The 24,610-nt window shown below is 44.2% G+C and overlaps 1 protein-coding gene across 1 annotated transcript in view; it reads left to right on the forward strand.

The window, feature by feature from the left end:
• LOC130122792 (deubiquitinase DESI2) overlaps positions 1-22,841 on the forward strand; it is a 40,500-nt gene extending 17,659 nt beyond the window's left edge. The window contains exons 2-5 of the mRNA XM_056291815.1: positions 5,043-5,115; positions 5,664-5,757; positions 12,587-12,728; positions 21,584-22,841. Coding sequence (XP_056147790.1) covers positions 5,043-5,115; positions 5,664-5,757; positions 12,587-12,728; positions 21,584-21,859 — 585 coding nt within the window. The 3' untranslated portion in view covers positions 21,860-22,841. The remainder of the gene's footprint in view (positions 1-5,042; positions 5,116-5,663; positions 5,758-12,586; positions 12,729-21,583) is intronic.
• The last annotated feature ends 1,769 nt before the right edge of the window (positions 22,842-24,610 follow it).

Consider the following 24,610-nt stretch of genomic DNA (forward strand, 5'->3'; position numbering starts at 1 on the left):
GAAATTAAGATTTTCTGAACATCTTTGATGGTAATAACGTCTGCCAATGAAGTCAGTGGGGTCTAACAGCATACTCTACATCAGCACGAGTGTTTGTTTACATGGGACACTATGCAGTTCAGCAGTTAGTGGCCCAGTCATAACTTTGACTGACCCCCAAGCCCACTTCACAGTTCAATATTTATTAGTTTCTGTATTACATTTTTTTCATCAGGGATGTCATTATTTTGTGTAATCGTAATGAATCAAAAGATAAACCTCATAGCAAATAACTTGCAAAAATAAACATGGCTCATAATGGATGAGCCGTTTTCTTCCATCTACGTTGGTAAATTTCTCTTGGGTCATTTGCAACAGATTTACCCCTTGTGGTACTGCTTGTGTGAGATTGTAGTAATAAAATAAGACCCTCCCACATAACATCATCCCTCATACCACTATGTCCGATAAGCAATCGATAACACTGAAACAGAACATTATATGTTATTGCCTGCAATCCTGACAACTAGGTGATTTAACTTGTAGCCTAATACTACTACTACTACTACTTTCAGCTGCTCCCATTAGGGGTCGCCACAGCGGATCACCCGTTTCCATTTCTTCCTGTCCTCTGATCCTCCTCTGTCACACCAGCCACCTGCATGTCCTCCCTCACCACATCCATAAACCTCCTCTTTGGCCTTCCTAGGGCTCACTATATAATGACACATTAAAAGCCTATCCTTATTGCTGAATCAATAAATGTTATTGTGTCATTAATTGTCAGTGCTTTAACCAAGTTTTTAATGATCACAACCAAACATACTTCCTGGGAAGGATACCACATGAAGGGCGCCTCAGGAGCAGTTTGAAGCAACTTGTCTCGTCTCCTGCAGTATTTGGGTATTGGGACAGCAGGCAACTTGGTGGCACAAACATTGATTTCTGCATCACAGAAGAGAGGAGGTGGTAGTGGATGGGCCATAGCCATCCCTCACAACCATCCAATTGCCTTTGCAAATTAGCCATGTTTATAACCAAATCCTACGCAAATTTTTAAAATTATGATAAAATTCTGCTTTTCTCGGTCAACATGGTTAACGGCTGGAAAGTTGGTCTAGCTTGATCAGAGAAGCAATGAACTTCAAGTGCCTTGTTGACTGAGTCAGTCTAAGTGTGTGTGAACGGTAAGAGTGATCATTTTGGAAAGAGGAGCTAGAAGAGTAAAAAAAAAAACTTAATTCTTCATTTCACTTATGTCTGCTTTGTCAAATTATGAGAAGAAACCAGTGGAAACTTAGGTACTGCCATTGCCTAGATGTACTATTTTGTATTCAAACTGATGCAGGAAAAAATTGGGCAGCCATCCATGCTGCCAGAAATCATGTATAGCTTTGTATTTGCATAAGAATAGATGGGAAGAAACAAGAAGCCAGATTTTTAAAATGGCCACCTGTGGTTATGATGTGCTTGTTGTTTCATACATGAGCCCTAAAGTGGTTTGGGAAAATTAAGTATCCTCTGAGACAAGGAGAGAGACACATGAAATCTGAGATCTCACCCTCTTTGACAAAAGTCGCATCTCTCCCAACTCACATCTCCATCTACTCTACCCTCTTCTGTCAAAACACATCCCTCTTTTACCTACCTTCTTGTGTATAGAGGAAAAGGAATGAAAAATTGTCTATGTATTTGTGCAAATGACTGATCACACTGACACAACAGTCAACTCTGAGTAAAAAAAAAATTATTCATTGTTGATATTACTTTTTTAATTGAAGCCTAGAAAGCTTGCCATAGTAACTTAACTAGCATGAACTATTTGGCTGCCAGCAACAATGACTGAATATACAGCGATCAGCCAAAACATTAAAACTACCTGCCTAATATTGTGTAGGTCCCCCTCATGCCCCCTAAACAGCTCTAATCCATTGAGGCATGGACTCCACAAGACCTCTGAAAGTGTCATCTGGTATCTGGCACCAAGACGCTAGCGGCAGATCCTTTAAATTCTGTAAGTTGCAAAGTGGGGTCTCTATGGATTGGACTTGTTTTTCCAGCAAATCCCACAGATGCTTTATCGGATTGAGATCTGGGGAATTTGGAGGCCAAAGCAACACCTTGAACTCTTTGTCATGCGCCTCCTCGAACCATTCCTGAGCAATGTGTGCAGTGTGGCAGGGCGAATTATTCTGCTGAAAGAGGCCACTGCCATCAGGGAATACCGTTGCCCTGAAGGGGTGTACTAGGTCTGCGATGATGTTTAGGTCAGTGTTACGTGTCAAAGTAACATTCGCATGAATGCCAGGACCCAAGGTTTCCCAGCAGAACATTGCCCAGAGCATCACACTGCCTCCTCCGGCTTGCCTTCTTCCCATAGTACATCCTGGTGCCATCTCTTCCCCAGGTAAACAACGCACCCACACCCAGCTGTCCTCATGATGTAAAAGAAAACGTGATTCATCAGACCAGGCCATCTTCTTCCATTGCTTCATGGTCCAGTTGTGATGCTCACGTGCCCATTGTAGGTGCTTTTGATGGTGGGCAGGGGTCATCATGGGCACTCTGACTGGTCTGCGGCTGTGCAGCTCCATACACAGCAAGCTATGCATTGTGTGTTCTGACATCTGTCTACAGCAGTTTGAGCTACAATACCTCTTCTGTGGGATCGGACCAGACGACCTTGTCAGAGTTGTTCAGATCCTTACGCTTACCCATTTTTCCTGCTTCCAATACATGAACTTCAAAAACTGACTGTTCACTTGCTGTCAAATATATCCCACCCCTTGACAAGTGCCGTTGTAACAAGATAATCAATGTTATTCACTTACTTGCCAGTGGTTTTAATGTTTTGGCTGATCAATGTATAGCAAAACACTAACTATCTCTAAGTCAGACAGGCATGCTAGACTGAACAGGGTCTGTTTTGGGTTACATTTTAACCTGTTAAAGGATACATGAGTTACACTTATCCTGTAAATGTAGTTTGTTCCTGAAATGCTGTTTTACCAGTTATGTCTGAAGTGTTGCAGAAGTACACCTGCAAACTCTGCCTAGCAACAGCCCAGCCAATCGAGTTGCAACCACAGGTGTCACGTACCAGATGGTAGATAAATAGAAGGTAGAGAAAGTGGAACTTGATGCTATTGATCAGTTCTGCTATGATCAACTATTGACTTTGTGTGGTTGTCAGTGTCTGTGTTTGCTTAAACGCAGGCGTTAAATCATCGGTTTATACCTTTTTCTCGATACATGCATGTGTAAGAGACACTCCAATGTTTTTCAAGAGTCTTCAGGTTGCGTATCATATTACTCTCAGTTAAGAACATAGGAGACAGCAGAGCTCAGTGACATGATTAATTCACATTCACGGTACTCCAATTACACAATACCAGTTAGTCAAATATGTGGCAAGATTTTCCAAGTACTTCGTTCATAGATTGCCCTTGAATGTCATATGTTTTTTGTGACTTTTGGTCTTTTGTTAATTTTTTATTCATATTGAGCAAAAACTTGACTGTTTTCTGTGATTTAGACAAAGGTGGTGATGCAGCTATCTGCACTGACGTTTTTTATTTTTATTGGTGTCCAGTACTTTGTACAAAAGAGGAAGAGATACAGCAAGAATGATAAGTGATAGCTAGCTTACTGGTTACTGGGAGAGTTGATATTGTGAGCAGCTGTAATTCTGATCAAGGCCCTGCAAACTTTGCTTTAAGGTAATTGGCATTGAGGGTGGAACACACTGGATGATTCATGATATTTTTTTTCCTATGATGCACTATTTTTATTTGAAAACTTTTTGCATCTTATTTTAGAAATAAAAACTCAACGTAAAACCAAGTAAGTGTAATCACATAATGTGAACCCCACCTTACAACCCAACACAATAACATAACCATGAACATGCACACGCACACAAGCAGCTTTCAAACATACATTCCTTCACGTGGCACCACTGGTGGTTCCTGTTTTTCATGCATACAGCTTCTGTCTGTCTGTAAGATTTATGGGTAGCATCTGTACTGTATCACGTAGCACATGATATTTTATCATAAAGTTTATGAGGGGTCATGTATTCTAATTGAAATGAATCTGTGGCTCATCGGTTAAGAGTTCCAAGCTGTATGTTGGACCCAACTCTTTTCCAGTCAAAATTAGGACTTTATTTTCTATCTCTATTTTTGATTTATTTATATATTGTAGGTATTTTTTATTCTACTTGCAAATTCTTTTCCCCCCTCTGTTTTCAAACAAACCTTAATGTTTTAATAGAAATAGAATTCTAATTCTATTTGTCCCTTGGTTTGAGTGTGGCCCCGTGACCTCAACATTTTGAACTTGTCTAAAAAGTCCAACTTGTAATTGAGTAATCAGTCTTTCTTTTTTTTCTTTTTTTTTGTTGGATTCTCCCCCCCCCTTTCTCCCCAGTTGTACTTGGCCAGTTACCCCACTCTTCTGAGCCATCCCGATCTCTGCTCCACCCCTTCTGCTGATCCGGGGAGGGCTGCAGACTACCACATGCCTCCTCCGATACATGTGGAGTCGCCAGCCACTTCTTTTCACTTGACAGTGAGGAGTTTCACCAGGGGAATGTAACGCGTGGGAGGATCACGCTATTCCCCTCAGTTCCCCCTGCCCCCCAAGCACGCGCCCTGACCAACCAGAGGAGGCGCTAGTGCAGTGACCAGAACACATACCCACATCCAGCTTCCCACCCGGAGACACGGCCAATTGTGTCTGTAGGGACGCCCGACCAAGCTGGAAGTAACACGGGGGTTCGAAACGGGATCCCTGTGTTGATAGGCAACAGAATAGACTGCTATGCTACCCGGACAGAATCAGAGTCTCTTTCAATGGAAAAGTCCAAGAAATGTACAGGAGTTGTTCATACTGAGACATGTCAGCAATGTACTAGGTATCAATGTACTGATTCACATGATTCACAATGACGACGGGATCGAGCATACACACCAGAGAAGTATGGGAGATAGACTAGTAACAAACTTGACACTATGAATACCTGTGTGTGTTTGTTAATCGCTCTGTCCGTTTCTCTTTAGTACTGGATCAATGAGTTCACCACCTCTCTGGGAATTGGAGTCTTTCACTCAGGGATTGAGGTTTATGGCCGAGGTAAGATGACCCAGTGTAATCCTTTTTATTAAAAATGGCTATACAATCTGTTAATCACAATTTCCAGGATGTCCTCATCATGTGCTATGGCTATTTTACTGCTCTATGTAATAGTGAAATTATTCTATAACCGTAGCCTGTTAGAAAAGTGCACGACTTCTCTGCTATATAAGAATGACACCTGTGTGCAAAATGCCAGTGTATTGTCATGTCTGGTAAATAAAGACTGGGTATAGATGCTACGTTTCTTAGTTTTATTATTGTTTTTGTCATCATTATTATTTTTGTTTTAATTACTAACTTATTTCACAATTAATAAAAGTGATATGAAAAAAATGTATTAAATTCTATCAATTTACAAAGGTATGTTCAGTGCAGTTGTGCTTGTCTCTAGTCAGGGCAATTCTTTCTGCAGTTTTGCCCACAGCTTGGCAAAAGTTGACTTACAAAATGTTTACATCATGAGCTAAACACATTTTTAGACATTTTTACCGATATGTTTACGTACATATTTTCTCTGTGTGAATGTAAATCTGGTGTGTTTGCAGAGTTCGCCTATGGCGGGCACCCATATCCATTCTCAGGGATCTTTGAGATTACACCGGGTGATGCCATAGAACTTGGGGAGACCTTTAAATTCAAGTAAGTGTCTATCCTGATTTAAATGATTGTAGATTTAACATGTACGTGTTGAAAAATGAAATGGTTGGCCCGCTGTTTTTAGTTTCACGGCCCTGTAGCCAGTATATTCCAGACATTATGACCAGAAATCTTAATTTTTCACGTATCCCATGGATGTACAGGCACTTAAGAGATGCACATTACTCTAACAACAACGACATACTGCTTGGTTGATCAGTGGTCCAACATATTTTTCAGTTAACCAGCCAGTGAGTCGTTTACTCATGCCACCGGGCAGCTAGACAAATGTTCTGTTTTACAGTTAGTCAACTATTTAGTCACTGAGTGTGTAAGCCAGTCACTTCAGTAAAGTGACCTGTAGCTGTTGTCCAAAAGCCTGTCAGCAATTTAGTTAATGATTTTATCCTTCTCCCAGCAGGACAGGGGTATTGGACAGATTCTATTCATCCATCTGTCTGTCGGTCGTTCTGGCCATCCATTCATCCCTCCTTTGATTTTGCCCCCCTGACAGTTAGTGATGAATGAAGTTCCACTGCCTACTGTGATATGAGAGAGAGAGAGACAGAAGAGAGAGATGTGAGGGAGACAGCCTGAGAGAGTATGAGACAAAGAATATGAGGAAGAGACACTTAAATAAGTGTTAAAGCTACAGTCCTAAAGATTTCCATTTTTATTTAGAGTCAGTAAGCACTTAGTTTTAGCCTGTCTCCACCTGCCCATATTGTGGGAAAAAGTGAAAAAGAGGTGGAAATCAAGAGGACAGTAACGGTTGGATGTGGGACTATTGGTGGCAGTGCTGTAGTAAAACGTCACAACCCGTCTTCCCAGAGAAATTAGTTTACCAACACCAAGGTGCCACTGTTCTACTCGGCTCGGCTCGGCTCTGTTTTTGTTTTGTTTTTTTAGTCTTAACATGCAAGACTTAACATACATTGCCTGCTTCATATGAGTGTCAGATTCAATGATACCCCCATATTAAGCAGACAATTTTGGGGGCGTTTATCATATTATGCACTTTCCCCTTGATGTAAGAAAAAGCATAGTTTTTCTACCTCAAAGCAGCCGCGTGATGCATCTCGTTTTTATTGAATTTATCATGTAGGCATTTAGTCCTACCATGCTAAGCACATAACACATGGTTGAATCCGAGCTTTAGCTTTTCATATTGTAGTATACGTTGATAAAGATCTTTTACAAGCTTGTGGCGGCACGGTGGCCCAGTGTCTGCAACTTTCGCCTCACAGCAAGAAGGTCCTGGGTTCGAACCCCGGGGTTGTCCAACCTTGGGGGTCATCCCAGGTCGTCCTCTGTGTGGAGTTTGCATGTTCTCCCCGCGTCTGCGTGGGTTTCCTCTGGGTGCTCCGGTTTCCCCCACCATCAGAAGAAACATGCATGTTTGGGTTTATACTCCTGTCTGTGCCCCTGACCGAGGCAATGGGAAAAGAACTGGAGTTGGTCCCCGGGCGCTGCATCAAGGCAGCAGCCCACTGCTCCTAGCTACGCTGATCACAGCTAGGATGGGTTAATTTGCAGTAACTGAATTTCCCCAAGGGGGTTAATAAAGGAAACGTTGATTTGCTCTTTAGCCACAACAACCTGTGTTCCTCTCAAACTCTGACCTGCCTAGTTCTCTCGCATTTGGCTGCCATGTTGAAGATGTAAAACTTCATGAGCCTTTCATCATGAGGTTTTCTGGGAAAGTTTTGGACATTTGTTTGCATGTAAAAAAAACCCCAAAAAAACTTCACAATTGGAGCTTTAAGAAGAAGTTTTGTGTCAATCTTACATTTTGCATAGTGCATTTTCATGTCAAAGGGATAGTGCAGGACATTGCCCTGCAGTAGCTTAGATACCACACTGTGTGTATGAATTCAATATTCTGTTGCTATGTGCCTGTGAGCGGCATGGTGCAAATGCTTTTGGGCCTGTGGTCATCAACCATGCACCACTGTGTTTGTGTTCGAACCTCCAAGTCCACCGTTGTGTTGCTTTTCTTGTTTGTGCTGGAAATGACAGTTTACATAGGACCCTAAAGCCTGTGAGAGCTTAATGTGTGACTCAAAGAAAGTTGAATCAGTTCATCTGGACACAACATTTATTGACAGAAACGTTTCATCACTCATCTACCTGGTTTACCGATCATGCATAAAGACAAAGTGTGACATTTGCTATAAGAATTGTATTGCTTGTCATTCTGATTATTTTCATTTAGTTATGTTATGGACAAAACTGTGCTTGGGAAAGAGAGGTTTTTATTCATCAGTGGTTCTTGTTAGTGATTTCTCTTCCTAAATTTGACCATAATGATGCAAAAAACCACCCATTCCATCCATTATCCAAGCCACTTATCTGAATTAGGGTCGCGGGATGCTGGAGCCTATCCCAGCAGTCATTGGGCAGCAGGTGGGGAGACACCCTGCCGCCGCCAGTCCATCACAGAGCCGACACACACACACACAAATTCACACCTAGGGACAATTTAGTATGGCCGATTCACCTGGCCTGCGTGTCTATGGACTGTGGGAGGAAACCGGAGCACCTGGAGAAAACCCATGGGGAGAACATGCAAACTTCACACAGAGGATGACCTGGGATGACCCCCCCAAGGTTGGATTACCCCAGGGTTTGAACCCAGGACCTTCTTGCTGCGAGGCGACCATGCTAACCACTGTGCCACATAAAACCAATTGAGTATTTATCAGAAAAGTTTAGGTTACTTTTCGAGATTAAAAAAATACTAACAATGCTGTAACATTTTAACAGTAAATAGATTTAAAAACTCTAACAGCTCAAAAATGCAAATTAAGAGAATAACACAAAATAATTGGTCTTGGTGGATAAAGTTCCTCCTCTGTCTGTCTTCCAACTGGGTAGTGGAACTGTCGTCTCAATCTAAATGACTAGGATAGGGTAACAGATTACTTGCAAATCAGCCTGTGTTTTTTGTTCCTATGCCTCTGTATATGCTCACGCTTATCTCTTTATTCATCTGTGTGTGTGTGTGTGTGTGTGTGTGTGTGTGTGTGTGTGTGTGTGTGTGTGTGTGTTTGCATATGTCATGTCCGTATGTCACTCTCTCTTGCTCTCTTTCCTGCGTGTGCTTGTCTCTTTCGCCCTTTCTGCTGAGTTCAGCATCTCACCGTGTGCTTGTGTGCATCTGTCTTCCTCTCGCTCTCTGGTATTCACATTTTTCTCTCTCCATCTGTGTGTGTGTGTGTGTGTGTGTGTGTGTGTGTGTTTGGTGTGTATATGTCCCTGTGTGTCTGGTGTCTCCCTTTCCTTTCTCTCCCTGTTTTGCATCCACTCTGTCTCCATCAGTGTTTGTGTGGGTGTATGTGTATATCTGCATTTGTGTGTGGGCGTGCGTGCATGTGTGTGGGTGTTCAATTGTGCATGCATCTAGCAGAGCTCCTGCATTGCTGTGAATTACTTCTGCTCTAGTTGATCTTCAATGTGACTGCACAGACTCTCTCTCTCTCTCTCTCTCTCTCTCTCTCTCTCTCTCTCTCTCTCTCTCTCTCTCTCTCTCTCTCTCTCTCTCTCTCTCTCTCTCTCTCTCTCTCTCCCCATCTCTCTCTCTCTCTCTCTCTCTCTCTCTCTCTCTCTCTCTCTCTCTCTCTCTCTCTCTCTCTCTCTCTCTCTCTCTCTCTCTCTCTCTCGCACACTCACACACTCTCCTGTTCTTTCCATGTGGATCCTGAGTATTGATGAGACGATGCCTGCATTTTCCTCAGTGACATGTCTCTGTGGAAAAAGAAGTTGATGTGGAATCCTGTGTATTGACCCAATAGTGATGTAGCTGAACAGGGAGTATGTAGCACATCAGGTCCCCCTGTTTCTCCCTGGCAACACACTAAGCAGGTGGATCCAGGCTAAATCTCTGATCCATGACTGATGCACCTGTTAAATCAGCTTCAGCTCAACAGTAGGAGTGCTGTTCATGTTAAAATTACAATTCTGAAGATTTCAATGTAAATAAATGTCCTAGTTTGAATTTCTATCCCAAGTATATGTACAGCTAAATATCCTGCAGCCATTATATAAATATAATAAACGCCTATGGTAGAGTGACAGGCATGGGTGCAAGTCCGTGACTACTGGGATGGCATCTAGTGCTTTACTTGTGCCCCCGTCCATAGGGTTAGTGGTTGCGTCAGTAAGGGCATCTGACATAAAATTTTGCCAGATCATCATGCGAATTGATAAGACCATAGCAGATCGGTCGAGGCTACATGCGGGATTGGCTAAGACCCAGGTTGACAAAGGCTGCCATTGGTGATATGCTCTCACAGGAGGGTGATGGGCACTGTACAATCTGCTGTGGCGACCCCTGAGAAACAGGGAGCAAGCTGAAAGAAGAAGAAGAATGACATCTGTGGTAACATTGGTGATTGCAGATCTGTTTGACCACTGCATATCCAAGAAATCAATTTGAAGTGAAAGTCCCCAGTGCTGTTGTGCCAGTATCCGCCCCACCTCCAAACAAATAAAATATGGTTGAACATTGGTTTTAGCTATTAATGTTGTTGTATCCATTGATTATTTTACGAGCTTGTTCTGCAGATTCTGCTTTAGCCACAGGATGCTTATGAATGCCTTACAATATTTCAAAGGAAAGTCCTCCCCATTGGTTACCTTCAAAATGAGCAACTATAAAAATATTCATGACTTGAGTAGTTGTGCATTAGTTTTTCTCTTGAATATGCCAGCAATAGTGTGGCATATTTATAATATATTTAGTTATAATAGCAACTGTGATGGCCTGGCGGCCTACTGTGATGGCCTGGCGACCTGTCCAGCATCCCCACGACACTGAGAGCAGGATAAGCAGTTTGGATAATGGATGGATGGATGCCAGCAATAGAAAATGATAAAAAGAATATTTCTTTTCATCTAACTCTCAGCATTGTAGCTTTAAACACTGAGTTGCCATAAAGCCACTTTGAAAAAGTATCTAAACTTGAAAGTTGATAAATTAAATTAAAACTATTGAAAAGGACAACTGCTTGCATGTAAATCTTGAAGGATTGAAACTTTGAAATAACTGCTGATCAGGAATAACCAAACCCGGAACGCTATTGTAATAGCTCACTTAATGTTTTTCTTTTTTTTTTTTTTTTTGGTAAGACTTTTCTGGGGAGATCATACAGCACATGGTGAATCGGCTGGGAGAGCGGGGCAGGCTAAGCTAACTGCCAGCTCATGCAGACTGGCCGTTCCGATAACACCAAGATATCACCAAGGGCAGTCTGGCGGCGGCCTTGCCTAGCTTTGATTGTGCAGTGTTTTTGTCTGCATCTGTGTTTGTTTGCATCTGTGTTTGTGTCGTCGTGTGGAGTGTGGGGAGGTGTGTCGAAGGTGTCTGGCTGGGAGAGCTGGCGCTGGATCAGCTGGGTGAGCCTGGTCTGCTGCGTCCTGTGGGCCCAGAGACCACAGCCGTGACCGGAGCTGTGCCTGAGGAGGGGACACCGAGGGTGGTCTGGCGGTACGCAGAGGCGGAGCAGGCTAGGCTAACTGCTAGCCCATGCAGACCAGCAGTTCCATGCTGGCGTTCGTTCTCTTGGACAGTGAAATTTTTGAATTTGTTGCAAATTTGCTGAATGGACTGTGTTGTTGACTGTTTGTGTTTGTGTTTTTGTTTTTTGTTTTTTTGCTTTGTTCTCTCTGGTTTTGTATGTTTTTGATGGTGTCGTTTTTGGGAGGCTGTGGATACGTGTTTTTGTCTTTTGTGTTGCACTGCTGTGGGCTGGGAGAAACGAAACTTCATCACTTTTGTATACGCAAATACATGAATGAGATGACAATAAATTGTTCCTGATCCCTGATCTTCACAATAGCAGCTAATTGTGGACGAGGAAGGCAAATAGAGGAGAGCTTTAAGCAGTGAAGTTGTGGCTAACAAACAGAACAACCTAGCAAAAAAAAAAAGACCAACAGATGCTACAGCTTCATTAGCTAAAACCCAGGTTCAACTTATTTTTTTTTCTAATGTGGAAGACGCTGTCATAAGGGCAGAGGCAACTTTGATTTTGAAAACATCTCAAACACCATTGCATCATTGCATTCACTGTATATCACCCTTGTGAAGTCATTGTCAGGCATCGATGAGAATCATACAGACAAAACCTCTGCTAGTAGCTTCAACATTGAGAAACTTAGATGAGCGATGAAACGTTTCTCTCCCAATAAACGTCATGTCCAGATCAACTGATTCAACGTTCTGCCATTGGTTTCGGTCGTAATGCAACTGTGTTGTTTATAAAGGTGGGGATACCTGCAGTCATTTGAGACTGAAGAGGTTTATTAGATGAGTGATGAAATGTTTCTCCCAATAAACGTCATGTCCAGATGAACTGGTTCAACGTTCTGTGATTTCCTTACTCCTGGATTATTGAGCATGCATCAAGATATTTGTGCATCAATAATAAATAAAGCTGACTTCTCTTCAGCCATTCTCACATTGTGCACTTCTGTTGAACTGGCTGAACTGGAACATTTCCAAAAAAACAGGAACGGGGCTCCACTGGAGCGAGCCTCGGGGAGAGTAGCTAATTTGCAATCCGATATCCCAAAACAGAGAGCTGAATAGAGGTCACAGTAACAAACCAAACGGAGGGAATTGGATAGAGGTTCATTCCACAAACATCACACCCGTAGGAACAAATGGGCTGGATTGAGGAGGAAATCATACGTTGTATACCTTTTTTACATTTGTGAAACTTCAGTGACTTTAACTCCCTTCCCCCATCTTCTCCTCTCTTTCCCTCTCTCACCTACTTCTTTTCCATCTGTCCTCTCCTCCCTCTTTTACCCCCGCCCCAAACCCCAGAGAAGCCATAGTCCTAGGCAGCACAGATTTCACGGAGGAGGATGTGGAGCGTATTGTGGAGGAGATGGGGAAGGAATATAAGGGGAACGCCTACCACCTCATGCACAAAAACTGCAACCATTTTTCTTCCGCTCTGTCTGAGGTGGGTATAGAAAAACACACACACACAATAACAAGATGCCCACTCAAGGGGCCAAAAACGTCAGCCACTTCTCCTCTGCCCTGTCAGAAGTCAGTGAAATTGAACACACATATGTGCACACATGCTCACACACATACGTAGCTGCTCACACATAGCCAAAGACTGGTGTGGGCACCAATGCATACGCCAATGCATACACCAATGCATACACCAATGCATACACTCGTACTGTAACATTCAAGCACCGACAACTGCATGTATCTTTCATGGCTCTCTGTGTGGCATGCCACATGCAGATGCAGAAGAATACATATATACATTCATGTATACACTGTCGTTGCAAAAATTAAGAACTTGACATGAAGCCTAAAGAGAAAACAAACCAGATGCACAGAGAGAGAGAGAGGTTCATAAATGCAAGCTGTTTATTCTAGTCTTAAGTGGAATGGAGAAAAAGCATCTCTGCTGTATTCTCATCTGAGTCCAGCTTTTTAACAAGCTGTGTGTGTGATTAGGATGGGATATACTTACTTCGTGTGTCACCTTAGGGAAATTTGTCTTGGACTCCACACTGCAGTTCCATAGTCAAAACATTGCAGGGGTGTGTGTGTGTGTGTGAATGTGGGTGACGTGTGCAGTCATTATGGTGTAGCTGTATACCAGTGCATGTGTTTGACAGTCTATGTAGCTGTGTGTGTGTGTGTGTGTGTGTGTGTGTGTGTGTGTGTGTGTGTGTGTGTGTGTGTGAAAGCAATTTTTTCTGTGTGTGAGTAATGAGAAGTGAGCCTTGCAGTCAGCACATGGCTCTGAGACCAGGATTAAAGCACTAATACAAGTCCCGACTCGCAGCTAGCATCACACACACACACACGGACCGTGCATGCACACTTGAGCACGATCAGACAAACACATACTGCTCACACATTAACAAGAACAGACACACATACCTGCACACACATTTACAAATATGCAGACACACACACAAACTCAGACAAGGACGATCATTGGGAAGTAGTTTTGGCCTCAGGAGCCATCCTCATGTTTACTAATGTAACCTCTTAGTGTCTTTAAGCATTTGATGACAAGAGAGCAAGAGAATGAGAGTGCCTTAGTAATACAGGGCAAGAAAGAGACTTCAGAGGAGTTATGGGGTAGAGAGAGGTATATTGTAGGCCAACCATCTTCTGTCATGGATCCTCCTGCCTGTCCAGCAAAATGGACGAGCTGCTTCTCCTTAACGGGACGAACAAGTACTTTGCACATTATGCTGCCCTCTGTTGCATTGAAACTTGGTTCAGCGAATCCACCCTCGACAGCGGATTACATCTGCTGGGCTTTTGACTACACTGAGCGGATCGCATTATGGCGGAGGAATTTGCTCCTACATAAATGAGGGTTGGTGTACAGATGTCACAGTGTTAAGTAAATACTGCAGCCTGATCTTGGAGTCATTGTTCATAAACTGCAAGCCATTTTATTCACCGCGGAAGTTTTCGTCCTTCATCCTGGTCGGTGTTTACATCCCGTCCCAGGCCAGCGTGAATGGTGCACTCCAAACCCTGGCCGACCAAATTACCGGCTTGGAACAAAAACACACGGACTCACCTTTCATAATCCTTGGGGGACTTTAACAGAGCAGAATTAAACCACGAACTACCAAATTACAGATAGCATATTATTTGTCCCACCAGGTAAAATAACACACTGGACCGCTGCTACACAATTCTTAAAGATGCATATTGCTCTGTCCCCCAGGCAGCTTTGGGGCAGTCTGATCACTGCTTGGTTCACCTTATTCCAACCCACAGGCAGAAACTAAAATCTGTAAAGCCTGTGGTTAAAGCACTGACAAAATGGACCAGTGAAGCAAGACGAACTGCAGGATTGTTTTTACTGCACTGACTGAAGTGTATTTGAAGCTGCAACTGGCAACCTGGACGAACTAACTGACACTGTGACATCTTACATCAGCTTTTGTGAAGACATACGTGTGCTTACCAAGACCTTCTGCACATAACAACAATAACAAGCCATGGTTCACAGCCAGACTAAAGTCTGATATATGCTTCTGCGTAGAATCGACGCCAGGGGTCCAGCGTAGGCACACGTAGCCGTGTACCCTACACTGGAGGTTACGCCGCGGCCTGACGTGCACCTCTCCAAATTTATAACTACACATCGCAGCAACGGGCAGCTACGCAGATCACAACAATTATGATTGGTCCGCTTGGTAGCATCGCATTTCCTCCTACCCATTTACGGCTGCTTCTTCTTCTTCGTCTGCTCCTTCTTCACCAAACAGTAACCATGGTTCAATGGTCGTGCATGCCATCTCCTCCGACGTCTTCTCTCTTTTCTGTGTTGCATGAATTTCAGTAAAAGTGACTTGTTGTTCAACATTTATTCGCTCCAACTCCAACATGATCCGTTCAGTTTCAGTCGTCTTTGTTTGAAGCACCTGAAGAAACATCTGCTGTTTATGAGAAACTCAACAGAGTGGCATAGAAACCCCACCACTAACTAATGTTTTGGCAGTGAATTGCAGAGCGAAACAGGCCCACCAGTGCACAAGTGTGAATGCTGACAACTGCGTAGGCCACTTGCGTAGGCAACAGCGTAGGCTCTGCGTAGATTCTATGCAAAAGTATAACTATACCTTTAGACATCTTCGGCAGGCCAAGCAGGATGCCTACAGCAGTGGACCAGAAATTCACTGACAAAGGGGATCAGAGTGGCCAACAGAAGCTAGACTGAAAAGCTGAAAAACAAGTTTTCAACCAATGACCCTGTGTCAGTGTGGAGGGGCCTGCAAGACATCACAAACTATAGAAGACCATCCCCCCATGCTGAGGCAAACAAAGACCTGGCTGTCGACTCGAGTTTCTTCTATTGCGGGTTTGAGAGAGACAAATTCACACACCCCACCCAGTCCAGCCTAACGACAACAGCCCCCATCACACCTCTGGCAACCCCCCTACTCTCCCCCCTGATACTCGGGCTGCACTCAAGATACATGTAGAGGATGTGAGCCGGCTTTTTCAGAGACCAAAGGCCAGAAAAGCACCGGGTCCAGATGGTGTCTCCCCATCATGTCTTAAAGCCTGTGCTGACCAACTGGCTCCAATCTTCATGCAGATCTTGGAACACATCACTGGAGCTGTGAGAAGTCCCACCTGCTTCAAATGCTTCACCATAATCCCGGTCCCAAAGAAACCCTCCATCATAGGACTGAATGACTATAGGCCTATTGCTCTGACGTCAATGGTCATGAAGAGCTTCAATTGACTGGTGTTGACCCACCTTGAGAATGTCACAGGACACCTGCTGGACCCCCTGCTGTTTACCTGCCAGGCAAATAGGTCAGTGGATGACCCAGTCAACATAGGTCTGCACTACATCCTGCAACACCTTGACTGTCCAGCGACATATGCAAGGATCCTGTTTGTAGACTTCAGCTCGGTGTTCCAACACCATCAATCCAGAAATCCTCTCCTCCAAACACTCCCAGCTCACTGTATCCCCCGCCATCTGTCAGTGGGTCACCAGCTTCCTGACAGGCAGAAACAGCAGGTGAGGCTGAGGGAAGTCACTTCTGGTATATGGACAATCAACACTGATGTCCCCCAGGGATGTGTCCTCCTCTCACTGCTCTTTTCCCTGTATAGCAGTGTTTCCCAACCCAGTGCTCAAGGAAGCCCTATCCTGCAGATTTTCTTTGCAACCCTGAATAGGCACCTGTTTGTTGTTATTCAACCAATCAGCAATGAATTATGTCAGATGTTGCACACCTTGTATAATTATTAAGTGCTGTGAGATGATTGGTTGAGTAAGTACAAGCAGGGCTACTTATGCAGGGTTACAATGAAAATCTGCAGGATAGGGGTTCCTTGAGAACTGGGTTGGGAAATGCTGCTTTATAGGGAATGGGCAATATAGTATATAAGCAACATGGTATAATATATGGGCATAGGTTGTTGATTACTCAACCATAACAAAACTCTATATTACTATATATATTACTATATAGAGCGACATACCCATTTTGCATACATACTTGCCTCCAATGTCCTGTTGTTCCATTTATTTCTTCTGTTTTTTTCGCTCTTTGTTTTCTTCTTTTTTGTGTGAGTGACATCTATAAGTGCTAGAAGCTGCTGTATACCGCCGTCAAATTCCTCATAGGTACACTTGACCAATAAAGTTGATTCTAATTCTAAGTATAGTTTAACTGCTACTTTAATTTGCAGTCTATATGTTTAAGACAACTCACCTCTCTCTCTCTCTCTCTCTCTCTCTCTCTCTCTCTCTCTGTCTTTCTTCCCCCTCCCCCCTCCCATTGTCATAACTTTGCGTAACTCTCTCTCTCTCTCTCCCTCCCATTGTCATAACTCCTATATTTCTTCTCCCTTCTCATTTTCTCCCTGCCTTTCATTGTTCTTTTATCTCACTCTATGTCTGTCTCTATCTCTCTGTCTGTCATTGACCCTCTCTGTCTCTACTCTATCCCTCTCTCGTTTCCTTCTTTTTCTCCTCACACCTCATCCTCCCTCTCTGGTGGTGGTGGTAGTGTGTGTGTGTGTGTGTGTGTGTGTGTGTGTGTGTGTGTGTGTGTGTGTGTACCCTCGTATACAAAAACGCATGTTTATGTGTGTTTGTGTGTGGGTTAAAGCGGGGGAATCAGAATCAGAAACACTTTATCGTTTCATTTCATGCAGTTGTGTACATGAAATGAAATGAAACATTGTTTCCCCCAGCCCCCAGCAGTGCAACACAAAGACTAAAACACATATCCAAAAACTACATTAACTACAAAAACATATATATATATCCAAACTAACACATATATCTAAACTAAACAACAACAACAAAAATCACTGTCCAGGAGAAGGAACGCCAGCCAGGATGACCGCTGGTCCGCATGGGCTAGCAGCCAGCCCAGTCTGCCCCACCTCCACGTCCCGCCAGACCACCCTCGGTGCCTCCTCCTTGGTCGCAGCTCCGGTTAGCGCCATGGTCCCTGGGCCCACAGGACGAGGCAGACCAAGCTCCCCCAGCCGATCCAACGCCAGCTTCCTCAGCCAGACACCTTCGACACACCTCCCCGTACTCCACACGATGACACCAAAAACAGTCAAGGCCAGGCCAGACTGCCCTCGGTGTTATCGGAACTGCCGGTCTGCATAGGCTAGCATTTAGCTTAGCCTGCCACGCTTCTGTGTCCTCTCAGACCGCCCTCGGTGTTTCCTCCTCAGGCACAGCTCCAGGCAGGCCATAGTCCCTGGGCCCACAGGATGCTGCAGACCAAGCTCTCCCAGCCGATCCAGCGCCAGCTCTCCCAGCCATCAAACGAAGACAAACTTAGATATGGACAAAGACACTGCATGGATGGTACTGGGTGAGGCCGCCACAAACGTGAATTCGCACCACCATCTTCCCACACCGGTACTGGGTGAGGCCGCTACAAACGTGAATTTGTGCCACCATCTTCCCAAAAGAAGAGACTCACATCTCCACATAGAAAGTGTATTTGAAGTTCAGGATAGTGACAGTTTTGAGAGCGAGAATGTGTTTAATGTTTGTGACTGCTGTTGAGTCTACGTTGGAAAGGCAAATCAGCTACCATTCATCACACACACACACACACACACACACACACACACACACACACACACACACACACACACACACCATCAGGGGATCCCAGATAGGCTGTTATCATTGACTGTGGTGAGGAGAGCAGGGGAAGCGGCGCGAGTCTCCATGGCAACCGAGGGGAAGTTGTGGGTCAAAAAACATGGAAATCTTAAAAAAAAAATACAACCTTTTTTCTTACCCCCCCCCTTTTTTTTTTCCTCCCCAATTGTATCCGGCCAGTTACCCCACTCTTCTGAGCAGTCCTGGTCACTGCTCCACCCCCTCTGCCAATCCCGGGAGGGCTGCAGACTAACACATGCCTCCTCCGATACATGTGGAGTCACCAGCCACTTCTTTTCACCTGACAGTGAGGAGTTTCACCAGGGGGACGCAGCGCGAGGATCATGCTATTCCCCCGAGTACACCCCCCCCCGAACAGGCATCCCGACTGACCAGAGGAGGCGCTAGTGCATCAACCAGGACACATACCCACATCCGGCTTCCCACCCGCAGACACGACCAATTGTGTCTGTAGGGACACCCAACCAAGCCAGAGGTAACACAGGGATTTGAACCAGCGATCCCATGTTGGTAGGCAACGGAATAAACCGCCATGCCACCATTCCTTTTCTACCCCACACGTTTCCTCTCTCCTCCAGTCCTTGCTTTTGGGCTCGTCGCTCCTGGCATCCTGTCCGCTCCCCCTTTTTCATCTCTTCTATCCACTCCCCTGTATCTTTCTCCTCTTCATCTCTACACCTCTTCCCCTCTGTCTTATCCCCTTATCTGCTCTTTCCATTTCCCTCTAGTTAGTTCTAATAGATACCACACTCATTGGTCGTTGGACAGGTCAGCCTATTCAAAAAATGACATTTGTTTGCTTATTTACAAGGCAACATAATGACTTGGGAAAAGTGTAGAGCATGTTTAGAACAAAGTCATCTGAATGCTGTTTGTATTCCTGTTTTCCATCCTTCCACTGGGATCATGTGAGATTCCTTCTCCCTGTTTCCCTGGAAGGCAGAAAGAGAAACCCCCTTGTTGAAGGCAGCTTTGATGAAACATGTTGGGTAAGCCTCGGTAATACAGGACTCTCTTTGGCACATAAAAGAAGGCCTTGGCTCTTTCTCAAAAACAGATGATTCATTGAAGACGGGTTTTTTTTTGTTTTTTGTTTTGCACACAATTTTAAAAAACAGCCGCTTTTCTTGTAGCTGTCCAACAGAGCACAGCAAGACATAACTCGCAAACTTGATTTTTCTCCTTGATTAAAAGTGTCTTTGTGGTTGGAAACAAACACACCGTGTCAGTTTGCTGCCTGTGTCTTTAAGTGCAGCCAGCCAGTTAACATGTCTAAAGATGGTAAAGGTCTTGGTTAGCGTGTGATAAAACATATTGATGCAGTAACAAAGGCTTAGATTCCTGAAGGCCACTTTGTTCATCCCAGCTTAATAGCCCTGGCTGTAAAGGGAGGGGGAGACCGATAAGTGTGTGTTAGTGTGTGTGCGGGATTGACACAGGAGAGATAAGGTCAAAGGTCTTCCTGAACAACCTGCACGTTAGATGGACAGGAAGGCAGACAGGGTAGTGACAGGACAGGTGAATGGACGGGGGGTTTAGCTGATGGATTCATTACTATCTTGTGTGTTCTGTCTCTACGCTGCTAGTTTTAATTGCGTGTTACACCTGCTGTGCTTTGTTTGATTGTTATGGACTGTGAAGTATTCAGTGTGTACTGTTACCAGGAAAGTATTCTGCATGTTAAGCTATTACATGTCCACCGCTAGTGTTCTTAGCAGCAACGAGTAGTGCTGAGAAAGACCAATTCTGGCAGGCTGTTCTCACATTACTGCTTAATTTACCACTTCCTCTCTCTTCTCTGAATGTTTCTCTTTCTTTTCTTCTTTATCTTTGTTTATCTACCTAACTGTTGCTCAGCCTTTCTCTCTGTTTGACTAACTGGCACTGTTTCTCACGATCGCTTCAACAGAGACGTTTGAGGAAAGATCAGTGGTTTGTCTTGTTTACATTGGGACAGTAGACAACTTTGGAGAATCTCGTTGTAAACATTAACACACTTTATGAGGACGAACAGAATAAACAATTAGCAGTAAACTGTGTTTAATTCAGCGTGTTGTAATATTCCTAATCACTTCTACGCAGGTTATCTTGTGCTGAAGCCAGACTTCATTGAACCACTTGGGCATCATTTTGAATTTTACAGAGTGGGTCGGCATGGCTCAGGAGGTAGAGCGGGTCGTCCAGTAATCGGAAGGTTCCTGGTTCAATCCCCGGCTCCTTCAGAGTGTGTGTTAAAGTGTCCTTGAGCAAGACACTGAACCCCCAACTGCTCCTGATGAGCAGCTTGGCACCTTGCAATGGCAGGCTCTGCCATCAGTGTGTGAACGTCAGACATACATTGTAAAGCACTTAGAGTGGTCGGTAGACTAGAAACGTGCTATATAAATGCAGTCTATTTATTTATTTATATGTTGAATAGAAAAAAAAAGATTTTTTTTTTTTACCAAATCACCAAAGTTTTGATCAAGTTAATGGCAACTTGTCACAAAGTTCTTTACATGCATTTTGTTCAATCTTAATTTCAATTCATCTACCTTTATCATTGAATTATTGTTACTTTGGGGCATCCGGGTGGCATAGTGGTCTATTCCGTTGCCTACCAACACGGAGCTCGCCTGTTCGTATCCCCGTGTTACCTCCGGCTTGGTTGGACGTCCCTACAGACACAATTGGCCGTATCTGCGGGTAGGAAACCGGATGTGGGTATGTGTTCTGGTCACTGCACTAGCACCTCCTCTGGTCAGTTGGGGCGCCTGTTCGGGGGGGAGGGGGAACTGAGGGGAATAGTGTGATCCTCTCACGCGCTACATCCCCGTGGCAAAACTCTTCACTGTCAGGTGAAAAGAAGCAGCTGGCGACTCCACATGTATCGGAGGAAGCATGTCGTAGTCTGCAGCCCTCCTCGGATTGGCAGAGGGGGTAGAGCAGCGACCGGGATGGCTTAGGAAGAGTGGGGTAATTGGCTGGATACAATTGGGGAGAAAAAGGGTTTAAAAAAAATTGTTACTTCCTCCCCTCATACATTTCATCTAAATATTTACCAGATATTTACATTCAGTCTATATATTTCTCTCTCTCTCCCCCCCCCCTCTCTCTCGCTCTCTTTTTCCTCCTTCCCTTTCTACCCCTTGTTTTGTTAGATCCTGTGCGGAAGGGAGATCCCTCGTTGGGTCAACCGGCTGGCCTACTTTAGCTCCTGTGTGCCCTTCCTGCAGAGCTGTCTGCCTAAGGAGTGGCTGACCCCGGCCGCCCTGCAGTCCAGTGTGAGTCAGGAGCTCCATGGGGGAGGAGGGGAGCTGGAAGAGGCGGAGGACGCGGCCGCCACTGCCTCCCTGGCCTCCATGTCACCCTGTTCTCCTTCGTCCTCCAGCCCCTCCTCACTGCCCTGCCCGCCCCGATACCAGCCGCGGCGATAGAAGGAGACCCAGTGCAGTGGCCTTTTCACAGTTTGGAGAGAGAAACCGGCGGCAAATGAAAAACAACAACAACAACAACAACAAAAGCCACAGTTTTTGTCCAACAGCTGTCATGAACTGTTGATGTGCCTTGGAGCAAGGCACCAAATACTACCTGATCTCTACTTGTTGGTTGCTCTGAGTGGTAGTGCTGCATAAAAGCCTAAAAGTTGAAATATAAATATTTGCCGGTGCAGAGGAAGGGTTCTTATCTGCTGAGGAAGAAACTTTACCTCCTCACCAAGGTGGGAAGTGAACCCGCGGCATCTGACAGAGGGAAGTGGCTGGTGAGGCTTCAAGAGTCACTGTCATTTACTTTCAAACCAGCCAAACTTTTTTTTTCTTTTTTTTTAAACAGAACAGAAAGTATACCGTGTCTTTGAGACTGTCTGGTATGAAAGTCCAACACATGGTTAGTGTTGGCTGTCTGTCTTCACAGCAAGTAAACAAGCCTCTTCCAAATGGTTTTTCAAGTCACTAGAGGTGCGTGTGCATGTTTAGGGATCTCTGACTTTTGCCCTCCTACGTGTTATTGTTTTGAGTGTTGGACCTTTGAATGAATGCAAAGTCTTTTCCTAACTAAGATTCCCCCCAGAACCACAGCTTGAGGTCATACGCAATAATGAATTGCATTGTTTAGATAATGCGTACAAGCGGGATCCAGGTGGTATTCTCAAATTGTCATCTTGACAATACAAAGGGAATCTGCAGGGAGACAACTTGGTGCTGATATAAATCTGTTTACTCAAACTCTGACTTGAGTGCCACGGTTCACAGGCAAATGAGGCAATGTAACTATGGGTAGAGTTTTGCTTAGAGAAGCTACACTGTAACCTGAAGGTACCAGGTTCCGGTCTCCACGATCCATTGCCTGCCCTCCTTAAGAGCTAGGTTCAAGTTTTGTTGAACGTAGACCTTGTTAAGATGTTGGGTGTCATTTAGAATCATGCACACAAAAGCTTTACTTGTTGCTTCAATACTGAGAAATACACCACTTTGTCATCTCGTAGGGTTTCAGCACATTTCAATGGGTACATCTTTTTGCCTTCACAAAGCGTGCTATGTCTCCTTTTCAAAAACAGGAAGTTCACAGTACAGTCAGACATGTCGTCATATGTTTGTTTTTTTTGTACGATTCTAAATGATGTCCAGCAGCATTTTAATGAGGTTTTGGGGGGGGGCATCTTTATCCTTCAATCAGATACAAATATCTTACCGTATGCACTTTTAACTGCATCCTGTGGTCAGCATTAGTCAACAGTATCTCAGTAGTGTGTATTTCCCTTAGTGTATGGATGAGGGTTTCTCGATGGTTCGCTATGGAACCAACCAATGTGGATCGCATAAGGGCCTTCACATAAGGAACCAAGAAGAACTTGTGTCACAATCGTGAGAAATTGTCACCATTCTGCAACAAAGTTCAGAGGTCACAGTTTTTACTTTTGAATCACATTTGGGTGCTAAAATCTCAAAAGTGGCTGGTGAGTTTTGGAGCGCATAAGCCCCTACAGCCTTCCATTGGAAATGGTTATCCCTGCCGTTCCATCATTTGTTTATACATACCCCCGTTTACATTGCCTCAAAATGTCTGTTCATCAGGACCCAAGCCTCTTGTTCCTGTTGCTGCTGCTTGGAAATATTTGGGAGTTTTCCCCCCCCACGTAAAAAGCAGAACCACAATCAGCTTCACTTTCCTCACTTGTGCTGCCAGAGTTGAAAACGGATCAACAAATCTAGGATCGTTCAAATCCCTCAGCACTCCTCAGTTGTGTTCAGTTTTTAGCAAATGCTGGCTCCCCCATATTCCCTTTACCTTTGTTTGGAGTCAAGTCTCTTATCAGTGCATGTAGCAGCCAGTAAGGTTGAACCTGTTCACATTGAAATAACTGACTCAAATACACTTAAATTCAATACAGTGAAGCCAAAAAAGAACCAATCAATCAACCATGTAATAATGCGTAAATGCTGAAGTAGTAACATCCTCTCCAGTAATGTGATAACTTTCAATATTTCATAATAATTACAGTTACAAGCACAATACTGATTGGTTGTGAAGGGTGGCAATGGCCTACAGGTGGGAGAGGCAGGCTTATGGCAGAAAATGATGCTAGTTTGAATCCCTAACCAAGGGAATATCTGTAAGGGAAAAGTCGATAAGAACTCCCCCCTCCCTTTAACTGCCATTGCCAAGGTGCCTCCCCACAAGGCATTGTACTCCCAGCTGCTCTATTGGCTCTATAGATGAGGGTTTTGGTTGCACTTGGCAGCTCCCAGGTGTAAATGTGAGGCAAGGATTTGCTTAAAAATAGAGTGTGGCTAGTCACCCTTCTCTGTGAGCGAAAGATCTGTTGCATATGTTGGTGGATTGCGGTTCTATGAATTTAACAATAACCAAATTCATTCTAGAAATAATCTGTATGAATGTCTGAGATACGCACACTCACACACATGCGCACACACACACACAGACCTTCCATGTATTCCAAGTGAGGGAACTGAAAGCATCCTTTCTCCTCTGAACAGACCCACCACTCACCAGCTTCAGCCTAGCCGTAAGGGTGTTTTTTGTTTGTTTGTTTGTTTGTTTGTTTTTGTTTTGTTTTGTTTTGTGTTTTTTTTGGGGGGGGGTATTTTTCAACACCATATATGTTAATGACCACACACATGAAAGGCTCTACTCCAAAATGTCATATATTACTGGGGGAGAAAAAA

This window comes from Lampris incognitus, chromosome 13 (genome assembly GCF_029633865.1).
Source record: "Lampris incognitus isolate fLamInc1 chromosome 13, fLamInc1.hap2, whole genome shotgun sequence".
Lineage (NCBI taxonomy): Eukaryota > Metazoa > Chordata > Actinopteri > Lampriformes > Lampridae > Lampris > Lampris incognitus.